The following is a 17,851-nucleotide window of genomic DNA, read 5'->3' as shown; positions in this document are numbered from 1 at the left end:
AAAATAAATTGAAAAAGAGATTTCAATATTTTAATTTGTTCACCACAAAGAGGATTTTCCGTCGTCAGGGAGACGATTTAAACTAGCCGTTTTTCGTGGTAAAGTATTGACTGGAAATCAGCAGTTAGTGTTGGAAGGAAAGATGGGATTTCGTCCCTATTAACGGCTGGTATTGATACCAGGAAAAAAAATTTTCTGTTTCAAGTTTAATTATAAATATATATATATAGATATATATAGATATAAACTGAAAGGAACACAAGTAAATAAGTACCTACAGGAAATAAACTAAAACTCAATGCATTAGAAATACAAAATTCAACGGTTGAATTTTATGACAGTTCAAATTATATAACATTATATTTTAATCATTATAACATATCCTAGAAAAACAATTATTGGTGTGTTCATTAATAATTATTGAGACACGCACAATATGAGTAAAGTAACGAAAACAAAAATCTTATAAAAATTACACCATAGTTGTAATTTCAGGTGTACAAACGAATGGCGGATAAATGGAAACGATACTCTGGAAGAAGGAGGCTATGAGGAGAGCACGGAGGTAGACGATGAGTGGACGGGTAGGGTAAAAAATTTTGTTTTCTGAGGACCGAAGGCCAGCTTTTCTGGGTGGTTAGCGGCCCTCAATCTGCAGTACTGTGATGAATAGTTTTCACTCATTCCTTGTTTTTGAACAGGAAAAAAAAAGAATAAAAAAGGTATACAAAAAAGAAAAACTAATAGACAATGACTTTAAGATTGTATAAACAAAACTTAGGTATGGGAAAATATATAGAACCTAACCTATGATAACGGTTGTTGGAATAATTGATTATTGCGGTGGACGCTGAAAGTCACAATAATTAGAAATCGTTTGTTTAAAAACGTCGAACGAAACGATAGCATTATTACCATCATAAACCTTTCTCAAAAGTCACGGAAAATTTATTATAAGTAAGAGATAATTAATTATTGTTTCGTTTGTTTTAACTTTTCGTTAATACAGCGAATCTCTCCCGGGATGAACGTCTAATGCACGAATTAATCTTTTTAAACTAAAAACAAATTCTGTACAACCATTTAGTCGATAATATAATATTAATACGCATTTGAAACCGATAAATAATATTCATTATCTAAAGTTTTTGTCAGGTAAATGAGACCCAAGAGACACCATAAATAAATCAGTTGGGTCTATGCCGGACATACTGTTATATAATATAATTATACACATTTAATGCCATTGAATATCCTTTGTTGTTGTTGTTTTTTTTTAATTTTCAACACATTTTGTGTGAATTCTTAAGTGAAAAGTTAGTAGGTACAATAATTAAATTTTGCAAATGGAATTCGAGTATAGAATTAATGATTAACGTAACTCATGTTCTCCGAGATTAACGTCATAATGTTATAAATAAAATTGTTTTTATTTTCGTTGACATAAAATAAACATTATATATATATATATAGGGTAGTTGATTGATCAAACTGGCTTTTAGATTTTTTTCACAATCGGCATGTTAAACGGTACACGCGATAAACGCACGTCCATATAGATTCACGTATTTTCTACACGCTTTAATCCATGAAAACTGACTCAAGAGTGGTCTGATGCAATGCGCAAAATGTTGACGTGACTTTTTCGTTTTTAATCACATGGCGACTATATTGTTATTAAATATATTTTTTGGTATCTCGTCCCCAGCATATTATCATTATGATAACGCGGCGTGATGTATAGGCAATTTAGGAACACGACTGTCTCGGTATTATTTCATACAGTGCTTTAATATAATAATAATTGGACGGATTATATTATTTTATACATTGGAGAAAAATACTAAAATATTATTATCCTCATAAAAGAGCGTATCTAAAATCACTTTTCTCAATCCATCGTCCTTCAATTTTCTCTTATGTACAAATATAACATCGTGAAACGTTGTGTCCAAATTTGACTTTATACTATTCAAACTATACTAAACGTGCGTATCACCCGAACTACAATGACCTAACCATATCGATTTAAAAGAATGAAAAAATAAATAGTTTTCATACTCCCAAACCTAGGCACATCAGAATTATTAAAGAAAACTAGAAGTTATTTTTTATAGCAACATAAACAGATTGAAATTCAATTAACAATACAATCAATTTTATTTACAATAATTAATTAACTATATAATATACAATTAACCGTGTGCTAAACAATAAGTTTAATTGTATTTTTTATATTTACAAAAAAGTTACACCAACATATTATCTATAAACGGGTTCAGAATTTAAAAACCAGCGATATAAAAATATTAAATTTGCTTCGTGTGGAATTGCGTTATCGTTTTTATTATTATACGTTTTAATTGTGGCGGAGTGTTGGTAAATAGAAAATGTCAATTTTAATATCCGTATTTATAGTAACATTATTACTTACATTTAAGTGACGAATGCACAGTAGGTTTGATAGATAATCAATCGTTAAATGTAAAAAAAAAAAATTGTTGATATTGTATACCGGGCGTGTGAAAATTTACAGAAAAAAAACACATTTAACGCGTTCCCTCTTAAACGAAGAGGTATTAAAATTCAAATATTTTTATACATTCGACGTATGTTCTATATGGAGGGAAAGCGAGACATTTTCTAGAAAATTAACACTGGAGGCGATGATGGCGTGGCGTTCGTAATTCCCCTAGTTTTTACTGTTATATTGCCGCCATTGCAGCCGTTTCATGCACAGCTACAAATAATTATTATATGCTATACAACTATGTATATACTTTAACTCTTTAGTGACTATCCCATTTACTACTACTACTACTACTACTACTACTACTACTACTACTACTACTTCTACTTCTACTACTACCACTAAAATTGATACTATTACTATCATACTATATCCCTATTGCTACTGCTACTGCTGAGAAATCTGCTCTCTGCTGCGTTGCGTACACCTCCCCGACACGCATTCCTATTTTAAGCGTTGTTCTACAGTCTGGAAAAAAGCACCGGCTCGTGAAATTGTTCGCCGGCGAAAAAAAAATAGAAAAAAAATAATGAAAAAAAAAATGAATATTAAAAACTCGACGTTGGAGCGCGAACGCTCGCATAAGGGCACCAGTGCGAGCGGGGGATGAAACGGCGAATACCAAGTGTTACCCTGCCACGATCGCTCGAACAAACCCACTCCTACCCCTTTCACCCACCCCGCCTCATCGTTCCTTCCACACCATCAGCCAGGGCGTTTGTGCATTATACCGAAAACGCGCAGAACGATCACACACACGCTCCAACGAAATTTTTATGTCGATGATATGTATCTCGCTCTACCCTACTCTTCTCACCATCCCCGACCTATTCATCAGCATCCGCCACCGGTGTCTTTTTCGATATTTCGTTTTAATTTTTCTCATTCGATAGGTATACATATATGTAGGGCGTAGGCCAAATTAAGTCATCTTATCGTTATGCGCGTTAACTGTTTAGTACGTATTCGCTGCTATATGATATTATTATTATTACCTTATATTTTTGGAAACGAGCATGGAACTTCGGTAGGTATTTGGGCACCTAGACAAGCGATCGTTAGAGACAAATTCATCACAATGGGTTCACTTTATTCTTGGCGCAATTATTTAAATGTACACGCCGTAGTTTATGACTTAACAATCGGGACGAGTCGAGTACAGCATAAATGTCCATTTTGTAACCGAGTGATCTCGATCCTTGCTGGTTATATGTTTTTACTATTTAATTATACGCATTACGTTGCTACTTTTATTTGATGCATCACCGCGTCAGTTCGCATTTGATTTTTATTTAGCGAGTAGATTTTTTCGATTTTTATTAGTAATAGTTACGGGCCCAGACATGTAGGATTGTTTACGTGTGTTATACGCCTGTAGTGTGCGTTTTTATTACCAATTTACGATAGCTACCGCCGCGGCTTTAAATATAATATACGATTTTTCGTCGGATAATAAATTTCGATTCCCAATGAAATGGGATATATTTTATCTTCTTGACTTGTTTACCCTAAATTGTATACAATACATTTTATCGCGTAATGACAATAGATATTATAATAATAATATCTGGACAGAGGCCAACTGAGCATTATAGTTTAGGCGTTAAAATGTTTTCAAAGCTATGATATAATATATGACATGATGTATATTTATGGCATTAAATACCCACAAAGGAGTTTTGTTTATAAATAATATTTTATAAAACTTTTTTCGTAAATAATAATAATATTAATTTTGAGAAATTACAAGAGACTGCAGTGGATGGATTAAGTAATGTCTTATTACCTAATATAATATAATATTGTAGTATATATTTGAGATATTGTTTTCTTATTTATGAAATTGAAAATATTTTTTTGGTACACTAATTATAATTTAAATTAGATATGAAAAAAAAATTATTTTTTATTTATTTTGTTAAAACATAAGTCTAATCGTGGTTGTATTAAGAGGTTAACATGATAAAATAAAATATGCATAATTTGCAAAAAATTGACGATTATTTCCTCCACTTATCAAAATACTACATATATCATATATGTAGTTAAAATTTAAATATTTTTCACTACTCGACCAACTTTTTTTTTATGTATCGTATAACTTTAAAATTAAATATTTAAAATGTATTAGGTAAAATAATATTTTTATTTTGGGTAATTTTTAGAAGATCTTAGGTAATTTTCACACAATAGCTGAATAGCTGGGTGAGGACGCTTTCTTTGAACTAGATTAACATAAGGTTAAAACATTTATAGTTATTATTACTTTGATAGTCGAAACGAATTAGTTCAGGAAATATGGTTGAAAATATTAATATGTTGTGTGGACACATATTTCCGCTACAGTTTGAAAATATAAACTATGCAACTCGTAACGAACTTTATACATTGAACCAATTATATTTTTAACATGGCAAAATAATAATTATGTTTAAAACTTATAAAACGATATTTTAAACAAGATCTATTATTGTGATAACAATATACTTGATATGCAGGATTCCATCACACTATACTTAAATTTTGTATTCAAAACACATATAAACATAACCACGAGAGACAATTAATACAAATTTGTGAACTTCTTGTGAGTATACTAACCCCACCCTTTATCATAACTTTACGATTTGATATGTGACACACGCAACTCAAAGTGAACACAGTTCGGAAAATGTATTCCTAGGTAGTAGTTGAACCATTATGACCGAAATTTCAGACTTAGCATACACGACACGTGGTACAGTGTACCTATCCTGCATGTGTGATCTGCTAGCAAGAGACATCAAACTATTTTTATAAAATATGTTGATATGATTGCAGTTTAAATATTACGTTTACAAAGTACTTTCGAAATTAAATTATTTGTAAAATAAAAAAAGATACTATGTGTGGTCTGTGAACTATACTATGAAAAAATAACAGTGTATTAACTATGGTATCATGAAAAACATTATATTATATGGAGAGTAATGATAATTATTTTTTATTCCAGTAAGAAACAGATAATATATCGAAATTATTTTATATGAAGTCAAACCTCAGGAGTAAAAATATAATATTATTGATGTTTCAATTTTTATTCAACTTTAGGTTAGGTTAAAATTTAAAAGCAATATGTTATTTATATTCAGTTGAGTAAAAATTAATTTTTCTGAAAGAAGATCTTAATATTTTGAAAAATATAAATAATATGTATTAGTGTAAATTGTTTTGATAAAATAGGAAAGTTACCAAAAACATAATTTAGTTACAAAATTGAAGTAATTTATCGTTGATATAATTAAATAATAAATATCTATAATAATATGAGTTTATTCGTATACAAACCTTGAGTTTATAATATCTTGAAAAGTAAAACAATATTATACTTAGAGATACTGATCGTTTGTTACAAACTTATAATAAAAGCTTATATTTGATCTAACAATTTTATGTAGCCGTGATAATAATATGCGCGTTTCAAGAATACTTAAAAGTTTGTTTGCAGCCGATATTTAAAACGTAAAATCATTCAATTTTATTTAAAAAGGGAATCGCAAAAGAAAACGTGCTAGCTAATTGGCGAAGAATTTAATTTAATTTTACATTAACCCTGGATTCATTTGTGAGGAAGTTTAAACAAGTTTATGAAAATAATTTCATCGGCGTGCCTATAAAAAAAAAAGTATACGACTAAGGAAAACTTCAGCAAGATATATGAAAAATGTATAAAACTGCGCATAAAAATTTCTTGAAACTAATAAGGTAGTACGATTATTTATTTTATAAATATAATTGCGATTTTCATTCCATTAAAAAAATATTGACAGTCTGATTTTATTATTGTTTTTAACAAACAACATGTCTTAATATATCTTACGCTGAAATGACTAAATATAATATAATACCTAAATGCATATAATATATATATTAGTATTCTTGAATAATATATAAACTAAATGAGTATCTAAATATATGTGTTATATTTATGGAGTAACAATTTATGTAAATACAGCGAAATGAGTGGTTATGGAATAATTCATCAAGGTGGAGTTTTGATTTAGTTACCTATATTTATCTTAAGAGTAAACATTTTAGCTAAATCATTTTGTAGTGGGTTCTGCGCGTTTGTATTGAAAAATATTAATTTAATTAAACAATATTGGCGATTCGGAGTTGGTTATATAATGACATTAATAAAATAATAACTCTATAATCATAATACCCTTTTGGTAAATTTTAATTAAAATGATCGTCAAAATGTCATAAATATAGTATAAGTAATTGTACGGAGATCATAATATTATATTATTTAACTTAAACAAAATGGAAATTATTTTTTTTTTTAACTTTGAATTACTAAGTTTATTTTAACCCAAATAATTTGGAGTCTTTACATACAATATTATTATACTGTTTAGTGTTCATATAATTTTAATAAATATTCATATTATGTTAATATCTGTTTTTGAGTACAAATAATATTTAAGAAATTAAATAAATAAAATACCAATTCTTGTATTAAAGATTCTAGAGGTTATTTATATAAAATATTATGCAACTACATTTGATACAGATTTATAGAACTATTTGCATTTATTTAGGAAGTGTTTGAATCTATTATTATACTTTCACATTTTATGAATAAAATGTAGAATATTAAAAATAATATTGTTTTCGAATTTATAATTACTAAAATAGTTGTAATTTCGAAGTGAATTCGGTTATATTATTGATAGAAGACGACTTAAGAAGGTGAGATCAGGAGAAATATTTTTATAATAATTAATTATTATTCCTAAGTATAAATCAGTATAATATAGATCATTATGAAAAATAGGTTAACAGTTAATTTAAGAATAAGTTATAATTTAGAAATATTAACAAATATAGTAATATATTTTATCATTTTTTTATATATATTTATTTGGTTTTGTGTATTTTAATTAACGTAACGTTTATTATAAACAATCATTAATGTTTGTTGTTTTTCAATAAGATAGAGTATATTATATACACAGACTACAGAGTTAAGGATAGACACATTCGACCTGGTCGTGTGGTGCTTCATCCAATATTATGTGCATTTAAATTATTTATATTATACCTTCGCAGTAATGATTAATTGTGTAAACGAAATTGAAAAACTCTTTCAAAGTTACATAACGATTTGAACGTCATCTGTACAATAATACAAATTAATCATCGACTAGTTTAACGATATCGTATTATTATACCCCAAAGTACCTATGGCAAATGTTTTCGTTTTATGTGGGTGTTGTGTTTTTTGCACTGCAGAAAATGATATTGTAAAATACGGGAAAAGAACCTGCACCCACCATCACACACAATTTTCGCCGAACCTATTCAATCCCAAATAACATTTTATTACCCTAATGGCGTGAAAACGAGCGAAACTCTAAAACAAAAGCCTCTGGAGATGAATAATTCCGGTAAATATTATTTCTCTTGCATATTGCATATTGTATATAATTTAACCATAATACATACCACCGGCGCATATGCCTTCATTATTGTTATTTCACCTATACGCTCGCACGCATGCACACACACACACACACACATGTACGTGTACCCGTATGTGCAACTGTCGTATAATTTTATAAGCCTCGGTCGCCTCTCCCCCGTTTCGGATATCTCATTCAGCATTCCACATCGTAAAATAATTCTCTAGAAACTTCCAAGTCTGCCCCACGTGTTGTGCAGTGTAAAGTAAGTGTGTGGCTTTTTTCTATACGCGCGCGCGCGCGCGCGCGTGCGTGTGTGTGTGTGTGTGTGTGATTTTCTCTGATTAACGTCGCGAAGTCGCGTGCTACAAACTTCCAGTAAACGGTACACTAATACATCCGATATATACCTATATACTGCAGTGTTGTAGATGCGCGACTTTAGCTCCAAAAGTTTTGGCATCCAGTCACGATGTTGTACACGCGCGTTCATGATCGACTTACAAACGTTTGTGTATACAAAGAGAATTGGCCAACAGGTGTGCGATGGGTGGGGATGGCCTGCAGGGACCACAGCGGTGTGCGAGTTAAAGCACCAATGACGATATGTCGAGGTGGATATGACAAGACATATAATACAGTTATATGGTGAAATGTTTAGTGATTCATTTAGTTTGACACTCGAAATTAGTCAACGTCAATAGGGGCGGAAAATGTTCAAAACAGTATTTCGCAGTTTGATGATGTATTACTGTTGGGCTATGACTTTTTTTCAGTTAATAAACTAATTTAAAGAACACAAATATACAACGATATAAATACGGTATTTGTAATGGATGAGTTTTTTATTTATAACAGTTTTTCACGGTTTCATAACCGATAACAAAAGTTCAAGTACCATTAAAGTGTTGGTAATAAAATGAGATTGTTATTATTCAACACACGTGTTATGAAGCTAACGTTGAGGAGCACAAAAAAACTGTATTACTTGAACGTATAAAACAACAATCATCGATTTCATATGCGGCTCTATTTGAATAACAATAAAATTTTATTGCAAAGGTAATGGGTATAAATAAAAACTTATTTTCAGATATTGAAACATTTCAAGGGTTATCGAATACTATAAAATAAATGTAATGTCCAATATTTATAAGAAGATTAACAACGAATATTGTAAAATAAAACTTTTCAAAGTTTTTGAATACGCTTTAGGTTTATCATAAAATGGAGATGTTTGTATACATATTAGCACAGTGACAATGGCTTATATAGAGTTTAGGATAATTAATATGACAACAAAAGTTTAGGTATAGAGGATCAAACAAGTCAAATAAAATTACTTCAAACTACCAAACTAATTATTACGTCCCCAGGATCCTTTGTGTTTTATTACTACAAAATGTTTAATAAAACCATTTTATTATTATATTATTAATCAAATATAGAAAATTGTTTTAATATATTATGAGTTTATAACGCTTCAAAAATAAATGCATTATATGTTTAATAAACATGCTAATTCTTTGTATAAAAAAATATTTGAAACTATATAATTTTGTTTGTTACAAAAAAATATCTTTAATTATTCTGTGTAGAAATGTTTACAGTGTTTAAGAAATATTTTAATTGGATTGGTGTAAATATACAGTTTTATTTCGAAATGAAAAAAAAACCGGGGGTGTTGTGGCTGGGCGGATTATATAAGGCGTCGGTTACGACGCGCACCGGCGATGGTTTGAATCCCAAACCTACGGGTGCTCATTCAAAATTCTGCCAAAACATCCACGAGTACCAAAACCAACAGTTCCCTCCCCGACAGTTCCATGGCCTTTGTTGTCGAAGCCTCAACCCCCCATAAAAAAAAATAAATAAATAAAAAAAAACTAAAATTTTGTTCAAATACAATAATCAGACTTTTGAATGAAAAAATGAAAATACTATTATATATTTTTAATATATTAACCAAGTGATTTCATTTTCTATCTCAATGATTTTCTTTGCGTATATTTATCCCGACAATTATATAATATTCTTGGAAAAATAAAACCATAAATGACTTTCAAGGATAATTAATAATATAATTCTTCTTGTTTACAAGTGTTTGTTATGAATGCATGAGTTTAATTATGATGTCATAGTTTTAATATGCATTCAAATTGTTTCCGGTACATACTTTTAAAAATAAGAATCTATTTTGACCAATTTAAGTCACATGCATAATAATGAATTAATGTAATTTTATTACATTTATTAGTGATCTAATGAATGAAAAATAATATATTATATGTAATTACATTGCTTGAACAATATCTCAGTTAAAATATATGACACCATAAACTCTCGATTTCACAAACTTAGATCAAAGTATATGTATATGACATGTTTGTAATAAAGTTTCAAAGTACCTGTCTACATTATTTTAGATAAATATTGAGAAAGTTATTTTGTATACGCTGTATGGTTTACGAATAAGAGTACATTTAAAGGGTGGGAGAAATGTTTCCAACGTTCGTTTTTAATATGTATTTTGGATGGGGACTTCGAAATGAACTAAGTATTTAAAAGCCTATAATAATTACATATTATTATAGATTATTATTATTATTATTATTATTATTATTATTATTATTATATTATTACAGATTATTATACCTATATGTCTATTTAAATAATTGTTAACTACCAAACAGCAACTTTTAAATCAATTTGATTGTACCTTTAAATTACAATATTTTAACGATTTCATAAAAGTATTATTATCCCATTAATAAAAAAAAATATTTATAAAATGTTTTAACGGTGTTAAAAATAAAAACAATAGTATGAAAACTTTAGGTGTCGAGGAGATCTAATGGCAAGGTTCAATTTATCAATGTTAATTACCACACTAATTATTAGTCCATAGAAATAATGCTCCAATGATTTCTGTTGTAATAATATTACGATTCAATCATTTTATAATATTTGCCTGAACTTTTGAAATTATTGTACAAAAGAGAGCTTTTTTTTGCTTGTGGAGATTTTGATTTGGTATTATTTGAAATAGAAGACGAGAAAATAAATATAATAAGACCAGTGAAAACAAGGAGGTGAAAATGAAATGGACTTTGGATGGAGGATTAAACAATAGCAATGACTGAAACGGTCTTTCGTGATCCTATCTAGAAAACTATCATTTCTCTGGAGAAAAAAATGTACGTAAAGCACGTTCTAAGTTTCTCTTTATTGTTTTCTTTAAACGAACGTGTCTAAATCTACTTTGAAGAACACGTGAAACGTTACCGTGAAAGATAATGGAATTATAAAAAAAAAAGTCGTCCTTTCGACAACATTACATCTGTGCCGTCTTTAATAAAAACAAAATAGCATTTTAATACCCACCACATGGTCTATAATAATAGTCAAAAGTATACTGTATATAGTGAGTATTATCAGTATATAGAAGTTACGGTGTTATTACGTATTATAAAAGGGTAGAACCGAAAAGGTTTTTAAGTCCAAACAATAATATTTCTTGGTGTTTGCGATATATATTATTATATAATACGCAATTCAACTGAATATCAAAATATCGCGATAAACAACAATTTATATTCCATTTTAGATTTATATGAATTGATAAGATTATTATTATATTAGGTTTATTGTGAACGCACAGACGCCATCGAACGACGGAAGAATGAAATTGAATTATCCAATTATTAGAAGCGAAAAAACGTTTTTTTTTTTTTTTTTTTTGGTAAGGAAAACTTTTCATTTTCGACTTTAATTTTTTTTGTTTTTCACACAGATAAACAAAATATACTTCATGGATACTATAAGATAGTGTATAGAAAGTATAATATACACTGTTTAGTTTTTGTTCCACTTTGTTATGATCTCGTGTCTTGGGGAAAAATGTTGATGGAAGTATTATATATATATATATATATATATATATATATGTGTGTGTGTGAAGTTAACAATAATTTACGAGTTGAGGAAACTTTCACGCTCCAAATATTATCTCCGTGGTATGTCGACCCTTTTTAGATTAAGCGAAGACGAATTTAGCAGTCAAAATATTCGTTTGTGTCCGTGATTTATAAAATACCGAGAAAACTTTTGTGTGGTATAATATCGTGGTATGCAGTATACACCCTTGGTTATAACATAAAGAAATAGCGAAGCGTCTCCAGCGGTCATCGAGGGATTCGCAACGCGGCAACTTAAGAATATTATTATGTCAAGGATTACGAAGAAAGTTGAATGGTTCCTGCTACATGAAGTTACTGAAAAGTCATTACGTAATTAAGATTTATAGTCCGTAATGAAAAGAGAGATAGAAACGCGACCGGCGAACAATGTTGATCTAACCCCTTTTTTTTGCGATAACACAAACTGTTCGATTGGAAAATAATATTATGCTGAGTCTTAACGTAATATTATCGATCATAATGGCCCTACGGCTCACGGTACACGCAAATCAATCGTAATTAAATCGAAAATGTATTAATTATTCACCAAAGAAAGTTATTCGCGGTATTGTAGTCGCGAAAGTCGGATTGAAGTTTAATTTGAATTCATGTTGTGTATACTCTGTGACAGACTAACGTTAATCTAGGGTTATTGAAATTTGTTGCATTCTTGATTAATTGATTATACGAGTTAATGAGAAAACGTTAATTAAAACATATTTTGTACGCTCGACTTTGCACTGTAGCTATATCGTGGGTGAAACTTTTTCGACTTTCGATTTTGCCGATTCGCAATTGCTTTTTTTTTCTTTTACAAGGATAAAAACTAAATATGGCAGGCGAACTGTAGCTATAAAATAATTAAACGCGATGAAATATGATGGATTTGGATTTTTAGATTACCTATACTACGGGGTATTCCAACGTGCATTCGGATTATTATTTAATAACTATAAGGGCTGAAGACTATATATAGTTTACAACCGTCTTATTGTTCAACGTCATGTTCATACACAAACTTTTGTGCTCGTTTAAAGCTGTTTCGAGTTTGACTATTGGGAAGGGGAATAAGGGAATATTATCGTTAATAACACTCCTGTCTGCTTACATAGCCGACGGTATAATATACAACGAGTGGGTACACCGATGGAGTACCTTTTAGTCTGCAAATAATATTATACAATAATAATATTAATATGGGTTTGAAGGTTTAAAACGTTATAGGTATTCTACTGCAGTTAGAAAGAAACATCGTTGCTCGATATTATGCTTTACTGCTTTATGCTGCGGCAATATTATAGTGATTTATTATTGTCTATTGCTTTTGTTTTTCTCGCATTTATGAATAACCAAAGTGAAATAATGGGTCTTGTATAAAATTGAATCAAGTATCGTGCTGATTTTGCAGTTTACAACCGTAAATAAATGTACAAATATAATATAGTATAAATATATATATAATAGTGGTACTTACAATACACTGCTGGGGACCCTGTCTGTTGGGAGACATAGCTTTCGCCACCGGTTTTGACCGCCTCGACATATTTAACTTGCTCAAATCTGCTGACTTAACGTCTTCCGAGCTGCCAACTGTAAAATGGAAAAACTGATAATTAATTCTTATTCTAAAACTATAGCCATCATCATTTAATTTATATATATATTTTTTTTATCACAGATTCCAAATAGTTTCATTAAACTTGATAAAAAAAAGTAGTTGGGTACATTTATGTGACATTTTAAATGTGTTACAATAATTGAATATTATATATTTTTATTTGTGAACAATAGTTAGAACGAGATTAATATATTAATTATTTTGAAAATGTTGCTGTTTTCGGATATTTAAAATTAAAATAAATAGAAATATGTTTAAACTTTTTTAAACTATCATTGTTTGTATTTGATTTAATTTACGAGTGATAATTAATCAAAACAAAATTGGATGAATTACCTACGGAAAGAGAAAACAAATCAAGAACTAGAGTTAAAGTTTTAACTGTGGCTTAACATAATAGTAAAGAAAAAACATATCTACGTGTCAGGGTCGAAAACATAAGATAATCCTTCACAACACATAAAATCGAATTCATAATAATTAGGTGCATTTATTACATAATTATGATATATTTATAATTCGCTTGCATTTTAGGCATGTGTAAAATTATGTCAATTTTCTAAACTGACATAAAAATTATTATCATCATTTAGTACATTTCGATGAAATGTAATAATAATCATCATTTTTCGCTATAGGCGGCTCACTCCTGCAGCAAAAACTGGGCAGATTGCGGTTAAGTGATTTGGTCGTCGTGTACCGCACACCCGCAAAGCCCAGACACTAAGACTCACACTCCCATCACACACACACTCATCAGTCATCTCTCCCTCATTACATTTAAGAGATCATATAATCCGTTCTGAACAAAAAACCGTCGGCAAACATTCACTCCCGGTGGTATTTGTGGCGGGGAATCGTCAGTTGTTGACGGTGAAAGAGGAAAAGGAAGAGGAAGAAGGGGCGAGAGAGAATGAGAGACAACGAATAAAGACGATATAGTTTAGAGATCGAGCGTTTGCTTTGACGAACCGCTACCGAATAATATACTCTTAGCTTGCGTGTGCACATAATAATGTATTATTATGTGTTTAATATATATATTAAACGCACGAAGTAGCGGCACAACGGCCGATCTCACATCGCGATTGGCAACGAATGCGTCGAACGCGACAAGATTAGTGACGTAGATATCCTAGGGTAAAGTGAGCAGTCCCCGGTGCCTCAAAACTTAGGAGGCCTTATTGTCACCTTGAGGGCCTATCGTAATTTTTCCAAACATTTTATACCTACTATTTATTAAAAATAATAAGACTATTGTTAATAATAAAATTACAATATACCGTATGTCGGTATAGTGTATACCCGTCCAGATTTTCATGGCTACAAATTACAATATGTATAATATTTTAGATTTAGATTAAAATTATGTTGGTCTAAATTAATTACTGCTCCGGACCCCAGTCCCATCTTGCTACGTTATCGGTCAAGAGGAGACGCACACTTCGTAGGTATATCGCGTATTATAATATACATGTTATAGCTATAAACACATAGTACACGACCGTAGCGAATTCGACTCAGCTATGACATAATAATTATTTGGTATCGGTTCTCCGAGAGAAAACACAGGCGAAGTAATAATAATGAGATTCGGTCAAAACGCGAGTGTCACGTATAATATGGAAAATACGTGGTCCAGAAAATGATCAAAGATACGACGCCTCAACCAATGTGCACCGAACAAAATAGTTCCGCTATTCAGAGATATTGGTTACACCACGTTATTATTACATTGCGTTTTATATCGAGTTGGAAACGTAATACTTTATTACTTTCAGCACATAATAATATAATAACCTGGTATATAGCTGCGGCTTATACATATTTTACACATCCTATACTCGTACTAATATTTTAACAATGTAATGAAAATATATAATATATTTAAGTGTTATATTATAATAATTGTTGAGCTATAAATAGTTCTATACGTCACTGACAAATAAAATTATCCTTAAAAAAAAAAACAAATCAACGTTGATTCGACGACGTCTTGTAGCCGTTTTCGTTTTTGCGGTGACGTTTACGATAATTATTAAGAGTTATTTAAAACGCACGAAATACACGCGAAGATAGTTATATTTTATACCGAAGCTCTAAAATCTCAAACGTGGGCAAACAAAAGGGTTGTGTGTATTTTTGCGCGATGCTTACATTTCACATTTGTACGATGACGGCGATGATGAAAAGTTTGACTTGTTTATATACGTGCCGAGATTAAACCTAATATTTGAGAAACTAAATTTCATCTGTAAACTACAATAATAATAATGATATAAGCTCATCTCGTTTCGAAAACGCATGTGAGGAAATCCGAAATTGAGTACTCTGGCTGCTCTATACCTGCAACCTCACTTTGATTACAACACACACACAAACCACATTGTTGGAGGGCACGGACAGCGTAACTACAATAATATATCGAGCTCGTAAAACACGTACTGTCGAAATTCGAATGTTTATTATCTCGTGTGAGGTGAAAGAAAAAAAAGAAGCGTATCTGCAACATGCAATTTTAATTATGGCAATACAATATCCATTATTGTTTTATAATTGTGGATGAATAATAGATGAAGGCAAGCAAGTACAGAAGTCAATATTTTTTGCCACGTTTTCATTTTTAGGTGTACTACTTCACTCCGTCAAACTTCCCTTATCATAAATTCATCGGCCAACAAACATTATGAATATATGCAATCAAATTTTAGAATTTAATTCGTTTTACGATTATTAATTATATTTTATATTGCATCCAAGGATGGAAATTAAAACTGAGAAGGTCAGTACGCAGAAACACTGACTTCACTTAAGAGGACCGGTGGTGGCCCAAAGGTTTTCAACTTGGGACTATTCCGAGGGTGGGTACTGCAGTTACGAGGAAGCATATTCTGGAACCCAATATCATAATATTTTGAGTTCGAGTGCTGTTGTCGCATGAACGGATATTTATTTATTTTATGTATAATATGCATAAAAGAAGCGGATAGAATTATTAAAATGAGAACGCCACTGTTTATTTTTATAACAACTTTTCACGCAAACCTCAAACATATCTCTTAATTATTTTAAACTTACGAATACTTTACGGCTGAGCTATGCGCCGTCTACTTTGCACGAGAAAAACGGTAAGTAGTGTTATATATTATATATATGTACGAGTGCATAGCACGACCGTAGTTGTCCGCGGTACTTAGTGAGAAAATGTCTGTTGAACACATTGCTGTGAACTTTAACTGCGCTCCGTTTACTTTCTCCCTCGTTTTATTTTTTTTTTATAGCACTTCTTCCGAATCTCATCAACCTTTTTATGGGGAATTCATTACACAACGAGTTTCCCGAGTAATATATTTTACATTTGCTCGTTTATGCCACCACCGCAACAAACGTGCGCCACGACCTCGCCGAACGCGCCACCAATCCAACCTAAGTAGCTATTTTATAATATATTATGTGCACTGGAAACGGGAATCGTCGTTAGAGGGTGTGCAGGTTTTCGGGGATGGATATATAGTAAATAAATTGTTCAGGCAAAAGTATATAGTACCTACGCCCCTGAAAATTTCGATTTATGGTACGCATGCGCCTCGGAGGGATGTGGGTTGTGGATATAATGGATATATTATATGAGAGCGGTGCGGTGTCAGATTGTGAAATTTTATGGCCGTCGGTAGCAACGACGGAAACGAAAGATATATATATACATACCCAATAATCTATGTGCGACGTATATCATGAATATATACATATAGGTGGTGACAAAAACTATATATATATATTTACATATGGATAACGACGTGGAAAAAAAGAATTTTTTTCTTTTATTTTAATTGGCTTGTCTACGATCGAATACGTTTTAGTCGATATTACATTATTGTAATAAAATAGTATGGTCGATTACGATCAGATGTTTCTCTCATGTTTCTGCGGTTCCTAGATATCAATGCAGTATAAGTTTACGAGACAAAAATAAATCGTCCTCACACTCAATACACTGCAACACACCATTGGCGTGATTCATTACGGTGTGAGAATAACGCATAAATAATTTTATACGTAATTATTGTTCTCCTCGGTATAGAAAATATCGAACTGATATTGTGATATTTTCTTAAGATTTTGGGTAAGAGGCCCATGCTACAATGATATTATAATATTGTTTTACAACAATATGCCATTGAATATTTATGTAACTATTTTGGGACGAAAATAACACAACTTTAATCTAGCGCAGACGGTTTTTATCGTAACTCCGTATTTTATTTCCCTTATTATTCTACGAATTCATAACCGTGGT

The 17,851-nt window shown here is 30.7% G+C and overlaps 1 protein-coding gene across 3 annotated transcripts in view; it reads right to left on the bottom strand.

Moving 5' to 3' along the window:
* LOC107164382 (uncharacterized) overlaps positions 1-17,851 on the bottom strand; it is a 277,547-nt gene that overhangs the window by 89,701 nt on the left and 169,995 nt on the right. For all 3 annotated transcript variants that reach the window (XM_089228629.1, XM_089228631.1, XM_089228630.1), the window contains exon 5: positions 13,411-13,526. In XM_089228629.1, the coding sequence (XP_089084755.1) occupies positions 13,411-13,526 (116 nt within the window). The remainder of the gene's footprint in view (positions 1-13,410; positions 13,527-17,851) is intronic.

This window comes from Diuraphis noxia, unplaced genomic scaffold, assembly GCF_037042655.1.
Source record: "Diuraphis noxia isolate RWA-SAM2 unplaced genomic scaffold, SU_Dnox_SAM2 contig0005, whole genome shotgun sequence".
Lineage (NCBI taxonomy): Eukaryota > Metazoa > Arthropoda > Insecta > Hemiptera > Aphididae > Diuraphis > Diuraphis noxia.
Note: the sequence above shows the minus strand (reverse complement) of the source record. Positions and strands in the feature narration are given on the sequence as shown.